This window comes from Elephantulus edwardii, unplaced genomic scaffold (genome assembly GCF_000299155.1).
Source record: "Elephantulus edwardii isolate Elephantulus edwardi_28Jun2011 unplaced genomic scaffold, EleEdw1.0 scaffold00057, whole genome shotgun sequence".
Lineage (NCBI taxonomy): Eukaryota > Metazoa > Chordata > Mammalia > Macroscelidea > Macroscelididae > Elephantulus > Elephantulus edwardii.
This window is the reverse complement of record NW_006399807.1, coordinates 12334356-12344769: the sequence shown is the minus strand read 5'-3', so window position 1 is coordinate 12344769 and position 10414 is coordinate 12334356. Positions and strand designations below refer to the sequence as shown.

At 39.5% G+C, this 10414-nt stretch overlaps 1 protein-coding gene across 1 annotated transcript in view; it reads left to right on the top strand.

The window, feature by feature from the left end:
* NME7 (NME/NM23 family member 7) overlaps positions 1-10414 on the top strand; it is a 252120-nt gene that overhangs the window by 40403 nt on the left and 201303 nt on the right. Inside the window, exon 7 of the mRNA XM_006887453.1 lies at positions 4124-4229. Within this exon, the coding sequence (XP_006887515.1) occupies positions 4124-4229 (106 nt within the window). The remainder of the gene's footprint in view (positions 1-4123; positions 4230-10414) is intronic.

Below are 10414 nucleotides of genomic sequence, written 5' to 3'. Positions count from 1 at the left end.
AGTGTTCAAAATGCCCTAGTTACTATATAAATACATCTCATTCGGGGTCTTCCTCTCCTGTGCTGTCCCTCCACCCTTCCGAGCATCTCCTGACTACGTGCCCAAAGTATATGAGATGGAGCTTCAAAATCCTAGCCTTCAAGGAGAAACTTGGTTTCACCCTCTCCAAGACAGACCTGTTTTTTTCTTGGTGGTTTAAAGTATGTTCAAGACTTTTCTCCAGCACCTCAATTTGAAGGAATCGATTCTCCTTCTGTCATCCTTACTCATTGTCCAGCTGTCAGGTGCATAACAATTAATTGGAAAGACTGTGGCCTGGATTAGTAGCACTTCAGTCTCTAGACTGACATTGTTACTTTTTTAGCACTCTGGAGAGGTCCCTGACAGCAGATTTTTCCCAATGCAATTCGTCTTTTGATTTACTGATTGCTGGTGTAAAGAGTGCTGATTATGGAGTCAAGCAAACTGTTAATTATTAACAACCTCAATCTCTTCTCCATCCATCATGATGCTGTCAATTGGCCCAGAGGTGAGAATCTTTGTTTTTTTGATGTTGAGCTTCAATCCACATTGAAGACTATAGTCCTTGACCTTCTGCAGGAAGTGCTTCAGGTATGCTCAGTTTCAAAGCAAGCAAGATTGTGTCATCTGCACAGTGTAGGTTGTTGATGAGTCTTCCTCCAATCCTGTACAGTCCAATACATTTACACACACACACACACACACACACACACACACACAAACACACACATGCATAAATAGATGAAACATGGTCCCAGGAATTTATGGCATACCAATTGACATATTTCAACAAACAGATGCTTCCATGGACACACTCACCAAGTTGTGTCAAGAAATCTGGAAGACAACTACCTGGCCAGCAGACTGAAAGAAGTCCATATTTATTCCCAGTCAGAAAATAAGTGAGTCAACATAATGTAGAAATTATTGAACAATATTATTAATATCATATGCAACCAAGATTCTGCTAAAGGTTCTTGAAAAACAACTGGAAAAGTACATCAACAGAGAACTGTCAAATATGCAGGCTGCGTTTGGAAGAGGCCTTGGCAATAGGGACATTATAGCCGATGTTGAATGTTAGTTAAAAGCAGAGAGTAAAAGAGGAATGTCTGTCTGTGTTTCATTGTGCAAAGGTATTTGACTGTGGATCACAACAAGTTGTAGCTAACCTTGAGAGGAATGTGAATCCCATAACGCTTGATGATCCATATGAGAAACTTGGACCAGGGGGCAGTCATCAAAACAGTAAGGAAACACTGCATGGTTCACAATCAGAAAAGGTGCATGCTATGTTAGTACCTTTACATCTGTGGAACATATCTTCTAGGAGGCTAGACTTTATGAGGAGGAACATCGCATTAGGATTGGAGGACAACTCATCAACAATGTGAGTTATGCAGATGACACAACCTTGCTTGCTGAAACTGAGGCATTTGCTGTAGAAGGTCAAAGACTTCAGCCTTCAATATGGATTGAAGCTCAACATCAAGAAAACAAAGATTCTCACCACTGGGTCAATTGGCAACATCATGATAGATGGAAAAGAGATTGGGATTGTTGTTAACCATTAGCTTCAGCTTGCTTGGCTGCACAATCTTGGCACCAGCAGCTATGAAATAAAAAGATTTATTGCATTAGAAAAATCTGCTGTCAGGGACCTCTCCAGAGTACTAAAAAGCAACAGTGACCAAGCCATGGTCTTTGCATCAGAGAGCTGGACAATGATTAAGAATGATTGAAGGAGAATTGATGCCTTTGAGTTGTAGTGCTGGAGAAGGGTGTTGAACATAACTATGGATTGCTAAGAGAACAAACAGGTCTGTTCTGGAGAGAGTGAAACAAAGTTCCTTGGGAAGCAAGGATTTTGAAGCTCCATCTCACATACCTTGGGTATGTTGTTGAGAAGGATCAGTTTTTGGAGAAGGACATCATGCTTGGAAGTATGGAGGTTTACAACACAGGAGAGGAAGACCATGGATAAGATGGATTGACTCAGTGATTGGGGTTAAGTGTGTAGGAGACAATGAAATTGTCTCAAGATAGAGAAGGATTCAGAGCTGTTGTACAAGGTGTTACTACGAGTCAGAAGCAACTCGATGGCACATGACATCAACAACAACATACCTATATACATACATACATAATAGTTTTTATGTGTCATTGAGTTGGAACCAACTCATAGTTGGCCTTCCAATGGGTTTTTAGAGGCAGTTAATCTTATTAGAGGCGATTGCTGATTAATTCTAACCTCATCGCTTTGGTTTGGCAATATTACTCTTTACCTTTTACACACACACACCCACACACCCACACACCCACACACGAGCTCTGGTGGCCTAGTGGCAAGAAGCTCTGTTGCAACCCCCAAATCCAAAGGCATGCAGTTCAAATTCCACCAGCTACTCCACAGAAGGATGGGCAATTGCCTCGGAAAACCCACGGGAAGGTCAGCTATGGGTCGGTTCCAACGCTACCGTACAACAACAACATACACCCACATGTGCACACTCGCAAATCCATTTCAGTGTTATCCATAATTTATTAGGATCCACGCAGTTGAATGTCTTTGAATAATCAACTTTTTTAGGATATCAAAATAAACTATTCTAAAAATATATAGAAAAAAATTGGCATTAATAATCTTGTCAGCAATGTAGAAAATTTATGTTACATTCCTGCCAATTCATTCCTTTGTTTATTTACATAGTTATCCTAGTAAACAGCATCATACAATTTTACTCCAATTTGATTCTTTTTCTATTTCATACTACAGCCGTACACTGGATATATTAGTAGGTTACTGGCATAAGCATCATCTCGGTGGCTGCAGAGTGGAACCACCCAACACAGTTCTGGAGTGACCTAATACATTCTTTTGCACAGATATAATTTATTTAACCATTCCTTCATTTTTGGACACTTTGTTAAGTCGCACTCTTTCTCTTATTTGTAAATAATGGTGATTTGAATACATTACTATAAGAACAGTGTGGAAAAAAAACTCCAAACCTATTTACAAAACCCCTAATAGGAGGTATTAGAAAAAGTGATAACCCCCCTGTGCTCCTAACCCAAAGATGGGACCTCTCTATTAGTTTGAATCCATCAACAGCTCCTCAAGAGAAACATGGGCGATCGCCTCTGCATGATGTACAACCTTGTAAACTCAATGGAGGGTTAGCTGTGAGGCTTTTCTGACTCTATGACAATGAGTTTTGTTTTGTTTCACTTTAATTTCTTTTTTTAAAATTTCATTTTCAAATGAATTTTTTAAAAATAGTAAAAAAAACTAGTGAAAAGTTAAGAACAAAATAACTTACTAAATCACCTTGAAAGAAAAGCCTGGTGAGAGCTCATCTGTTAAAAACCATCTGGATGACAATTCTGCTCTGGCACAGGTAGAGAAAATCACCGTTAGTCAGAATTAACAGCACCTGGTAATAACGAATGATACAATTTTGCTTAACTGTGGTTCTCAGACTGTAGAATATGAATATCTTGTTCTGTAAAAATTTTCTAATCTTTAAAATGTATTTTACATATTTTAATAAAGATGTAATAAATAGATTCAATATCTTCACAAACTAATTCTTTGGGGGAAATAAAACCTTTGGTGGCTACTTCCACTATTCCATATTTGGTAACACATTACCAAGCTTTAATCTTGAGACAAGATAGTACATATTTTCATTGCTCTAATTATAGTAAACGCTGAAAAAACTAGAACCTGTGTAAGGCAAAGTCCTCCCCAAGAGGAAAAAAAATATCAAATCTATTCCCCTAATAGGAGGTATTAGAAAAAGTGATAACCCCCCTTTGAGGGTTAGGAAACATGCGAGACCTGGGGAAAAAACACCAAAAAACAAGGCAGGTGTTTAACCTCTCACAGGTTATACTTTAATACTTACTTGTATATTTTTCTGATTATGTGTCCGGAAACAATGTTCAATTAATTTGTGCAAATAATTTTAGCATATCTTCAGTGTATAATTTATATTGTTAAACTTCTAAACTACTTGCATATTTCTTTCACAAGATATATCTTGGAACCTCAGGATAAGTGATCATATATGCCGCATTCATTTTTCTCTATCTTTAGGAAATGGAGTTGTTCTTTCCTTCAAGTGGAGGTTGTGGGCCGGCAAACACTGCTAAATTTACTAATTGCACCTGTTGCATTATTAAGCCCCATGCTATCAGTGAAGGTAAGTACTATTTTGAATATGTTCAGTACATTTTGATAATAGTTTAACTTGTAGCTAAAAAATGATTTTAGCATCTGTTGTTGTTGTTACGTGCCATCGAGTTGCTTGCGAATCATAGCGACCCTATTTACAACAGCCCTAAACTCTGCTCTGTCCTGTGCCAATCGCACTGTCTCCGACACACCCATAACGATTACCCCAGTCACTGAATCAGTCCACCTCATAGAGGGCCTTCCCCTCCTGTGTTGGTCCTTCCACCTTACCAAGCGTGATGTCCCTCTCCAAGGACCCGGCCCTCCTGGCAACATGTCCAGAGTATGTTAGACGAAGTCCGAGAATCCTTGCCTCCAAGGAGCAGCCCGGTTTAACCCTTTCCAGGATGAATCTGTTTGTTTTCCTAGCAGTCCATGGTACCCTCAATACTCTTCTCCAGTACCACAGCTCAAAGGCATCAATTCTCCTCCTTTCTTCCCTAGTCATTGTCCAGTTCTGATGCATAGCAAGTGATTGCAAAGAGCATGGCCTGTATCAGATGCACCCTGGTCTCCAGAGAGACACCATTGCTCTTCAGAACTTTGGAAAGGTCCCTAACAGCAGAATTTCCTGGCTACTGGTGCAGAGATTGTTGACTATGGAGCCAAGCAAACTAAAGCTGTGAGCAATCTCAATCTCTTCACCATCCATCCTGATGCTGCCAATTGGTCCAGTGGTGAGAATCTTTGTCTTTTTGACATTGAGCCTCAATCCATATCGAAGGCTGCAGTCCTTGACCCTCTGCAGCAAGTGCTTCAGGTCCTCCTCAGTTTCAGCAGGCAGGGTTTGTATCATCTGCATAATGCAGATTGTTGACAGATCTTCCACCAATCCTGATACCACATTTCTCCTCATAGAACCTAGCCTCCCAGATAATCTGTTCAGCATACAGGTTGAAAAGGTATGAAGATAGGACACATCCCTGGAATACGCCCTTCCCAATTTTGAGCCATGCAGTGTTTTCCTGCTCTGTTCTGAGTACTGTCTCTTGGTCAGGTTTCGCCTTAGCATGATCAAGTGTTCTGGGATTCCCATTCTTCTCAGAGTCAGCCAAAGTTTGTTAATGCTCCACACAGTCAAATGCTTTTGCATCTATTAAGCAAATGATTTATATTGTGAAGCTCTGAGTACTTCTTCCTCCACCTCACAAAATATATTTTGGGACTTCAGCTTAAGGATCACATACATTAAGTTATTGATATTGGCTGTTAGGTCTAGTTGTGAGAATTTTTGTTTTCTTAATGTTGAGATATTATTCATCTTCAAGGTTGTAGTTTTTATCTTTTGCAGCAAGTGTATCAGGTCCTCCTCACTTTTCACCCAGCAAGGTTGTATCACCCGCCTAACATAGGTTGTTGATAATTCTTCTTTCTGTACAACAGCAAGTTGTTGTTCTTCATAGAATCCATGTTCTTAAATTATTTGCTCAGCATACATACTGAATAGGTATGGCGAGACTGTTCAACCTTACTTTGTAAAGACAATAGCTCTTAGTCCAGGTATGGATTTTGGATAAGCACAGTTAAATGTTCTAGGATTCCCATTTTTCTCAGTGTCAGCCACAACTTATTATAATCCACACAGTCAAATGCCTTTGCAAAAATAAACATTCTTCTGGTATTCTTATTTTTTTTTTTTTAGCCATGATCCATCTGACAGAAAGAAGTGACAAAATGTGAGGGAAAATCTGTCTAAAACTTTATCCTTTTATCTTAATTTTTATATCAGTGACATTTTTAGAATATGTTCTTGAGTTGTTAAAAGATTGATTCTTTAACTCATAGTCTACCTCCTCATTTCCAAACTGATAACTCTAATTCATTTAAATAACACTCCTAATGTACATTATCTACTACATTTATAGTATTCTGATTTTGAGAAAGTAGGATTTTCTTTATCTCCAAATGAAAAGTTCCTTAACTGATATACTATGTTCATAATATATATATATATATACATAATATATGCATGTATGTATGTATGCATATATGCTTATGTGAAGGTTATTACTTCTAACAATTCTTCTTTAGTGATCTCAGCAATGCAGAGTAGAATTGCTCCATATGGAGCTGTGTTCATTCAGATGCCGATTGCCAAGTCTTTCTTCCAAGATACCTCTTGTTGAGCTTCAACCTCCCACCTTTTAGCTAGTGTTCCAATGTTTAACTGTTTGTTCACCTAAGACTCCCCCCTCTCTTCATATGTATGCATGTATACACGCACACACTCTTACATATATGTATGTGTGTGTGGCTAGATAGAAACACAGAGATCAAGTTTTCTTATCTTGATTGTCGTTTCAGTTTCTTCATCTATTTTAGATAGTTGTATTCATTTCTTTTAGCTATCTCTAATCCTTTAGAAGTAACATCAAGTATTTTAAAATCACTCATATGGCACTAGAATATACTAGATAAGAAATAGCATTTATGAAATTTACCTTTTAGTTTTATGTTTTCTTAGTGTCAGAATTGAATTGTGTTTCCCAAAATATGCGTCACCTTGGCATGCCCTGATTCTCAGTGATGTAACAGTTATGTAATAATGCAATCATTCCCATGATGTGATCAGCCCTGAGTTGATGTAATGGGATTAGAGTGGGATGTGACCACTATTAATCAGGTCATAACCCAAATCCCATGTGAGAGGAGTTTCCCTGGAGGGTGGCCTGCATCACTGTTTATCTTATGAAAGAAAAATGGAGACCAGAACAGAGCAAGAAAGACCTCATTACCCCAAGAAAGAAGAACTTGTAGTGGTGGAGCATGTCCTTTTGACCCAGAGTCCCTGTACTGAGAGCCTTCTCTAGGCAGGAGAAACACACACACACAGAAAGAGAGAGATTTCCTCTGGAAGTGGCACTCTGAATTCAGGCTTGTAGCCCCCTGTGAAACTGTGAAAGAATAATTTTCCACTGGTTGAAACAATCCCCTTGTGTTATTTCTCTGATAGCAGCACTAGATAACTAAGACATTAAGGATAAAAGTAATTCAGAAATAAAGTAGGAAATTAAAAAAATGTAGAAAGATTACCTATTTTCCTAGTATCCAGAGATAATAATTATTAATATTTTGATGCTTTCTTCTAAATTATTTTCCTCTTATTTCTGTGTGTATGTGTACACCTATATGCAGTTATGTATGTGACTGTGATGTAAGTTTGTAGCTTGTTATTTTCATTAGTTTTCAAAAAACTCTTAATTCTTCATGAATATTAACGGTACAATGTGAAAATATACCATATACAGATATAGATGTTTTGTTATTTAGGTTTATAATTTTTTTATAGCAAAAATAAAATTTTGACAAATATCTTTGTGCACAAATGTTTGATAATATCCCTAATCATTTTTCCTGGCTATTCTCCTAGAAGTAGAATTATTAGCTGAAAGGATATGAACCTTAACATCTTGTTGCATAATTAATACTTCTTTAACTATTCAGGAAATACTTTAATATTTTATAGATCCTTTGGACAATAATTAAAGAGAACTAACAAAAATGGTGAAGGTAATTAGGCAAAGTGCAGATTAGGGTCTGTGTCATAGCAGCCAAACCAAACACGACAAGATGAGTGGTGGGCAAGAAGCACTTAAGGGAAACATGCCACCCATGCCAGGTAGAGGCCTGAGTGCCTTCTCCAGTGTCTGCTTTAGTGTTCATGGCAATCATATCTCATAGGTCAAATTGTAAGCTAAGTCTCCATGAAAGTAATTTGTTGTTGTTGTTGTTGTTGTTATGTGCCGAGTCGCTTGTGACTCATAGCAACCTTATGTACAAAAGCCCTAAACCATGCTTTGTCCTGTGCCAATCGCACTGTCTCCAATACACCCATCCCGATTACCCCAGTCACTGAATCAATCCACCTCATAGAGGGCCTTCCTCTCCTGCGCCGTCCCTCCACCCTTCCAAGCATGATGTCCCTCTCCAAGGAACTGTCCCTCCTTACAACATGTCCAAAGTATGTTAGATGAAGCCCCAGAATCCTTACCTCCAAGGAGCAGCCCGGTTTAACCCTTTCCAGGATGAATCTTTTTGTTTTCCTAGCAGTCCATGGTACCCTCAATACTATTCTCCAGCACCACAGCTCAAAGGCATCAATTCTCCTTCTATCTTCCCTAGTAATTGTCCAACTCACTGATGCATAACAAGTGATTGCAAAGACCATGGCCAGTATCAGACACACTCTGGTCTCCAGAGAGACACCATTGCTCTTCAGAACTTTGGAAAGGTCCCTAACAGCAGACTTTACCATGGCAATACGTCTTTTAATTTCCTAGCTACTGATGCTAAGAGTGTTGACTGTGGAGCCAAACAAGCTAAAGCTGTGAGCAATCTCAGTCTCTTCACCATCCATCCTGATGCTGCCAATTGGCCCAGTGGTGAGAATCTTTGCCTTCTTTACATTAAGCCCCAATCCATATTGAAGGCTGCAGTCCTTGACCCTCTGTAACAAGCACTTGAGGTCCTCCTCAGTTTCAGCAAGCAGGGTTGTGTCATCTGCATAATACAGATTGTTGATAGATCTTCCGCCAATCCTGACTCTAAATTTCTCCTCATAAACCTAGAGTTGCTATAATTAAGGATGCTTTGTTGTTGTTCTTATGAGTTGCTTAGGACTCATAGCAACCCTATGTACAGGAGCCCTAAATGCCCTTCTATCCTGTGCCAACCTCACCATCTCAAACACACTCAATTCCCACCACTCCACTCAAAGAATCGATCCATCTCATCGAGGGTCTTCCTCTCCTGCACCATCCCTCCACTGTCCCAAACGTGATGTCCCTCTCCAAGGACCAGTCCCTCCTTGCAGTATGCCAGTATGTCAGATGAAGCTTCAGAATCCTTGACTCCAAGGACCATTCTGGCTTCACCCTATCCAGGACAAACCTGCTTGTTCTCCTAGCAGTCCATGGTATATTCAACACTCTTCTCCAGCACCACAACTCAAAGGCATCAATTCTCTTTCTATCATCCCTATTCACTGTCCAACTCTCTGATGCATGGCATGTAATTGCAAAGACTATAGCCTGGATCAGGCACACCTTAGTCTCCAGCCTGACGTCATTGCTCTTCAGTACTCTTGAAAGGTCCCTCACAGCTTGCTTTCCCAGTGCAATTTGTCTCCTGATTTCCTGGCTGCTTTTACCATGAGTGTTGACTGTGGAACCAAATAAACAAAAACTGTTAATTATCTCAATCTCTTCACCATCCATACTGATGCTGCCAATTGGCCCAGTGGTGAGAATCTTTCTTTTCTTGATGTTGAGCTTCAATCTATATTGAAGACTGCAGGCCTTGACCTTTTGCAGCAAGCACTTCATGTCCTCCTCAGTTTCAGGAAGCAGGATTGTGTCATCCCCATAACGCAGGTTGTCGATGATTCTTCCACCAATCCTGATGCCACATTCCTCCTCGTACAGCCCAGTGTCTCGGTGATCTGTTCTGCACACATATTGAAAAGGTATGGAGACAAAATAGATCCCTGAGAGACCCCCTTCTTGATTTTGAACCATGTAGTGTCTCTTTGCTCTGTTCTGAAGACTGCCTCTTGGTCCAAGTATAGGTTTCGCATTAACATTAACACAATCAAATCTTCTGGGATTCCCATTCTTCTCAGAGTTAGCCATAGCTTGTTGTGATCCACACAGTCAAAAGCCTTTGCATTGTCAATGAAGCACAGATAGACATTCTTCTGTTATTCTCTGCTTTCTGCCAAGATCCATGTAACTTTAGCTATAATATCCCCAGCACCATGCCCTCTTCTAAATCCAGCCTACACATCTGGCAGTTCTCTGTTGACATATTGTTTCAAACATTTTTGGATACTTTTTAGCAGAATCTTGCTTGCATGTGATATCAGTGATATTGTTCGATAATTTCTGCACTCTGTTGGTTCATCTTTCTTTGGAATGGGAACAAAGATCGATCTTTTCCAGTCACTTGGCCAGCTAGCTGTCCTCCAGATTTCTTGGTAAAACTTGGTGAGTGTATCCAGGGCAAGGATACTTTAGGCAGGATATTAAATGATCCAGGAAATATTAAAAGAAGATGGAAAGACTATCCTGAGTCACTATATCAAAAGAAATTGGGAGACACAGAAGAATTTAATGAAACAGCTTATGAGCAAGAGCCTATGGTGATGAAGGAAGA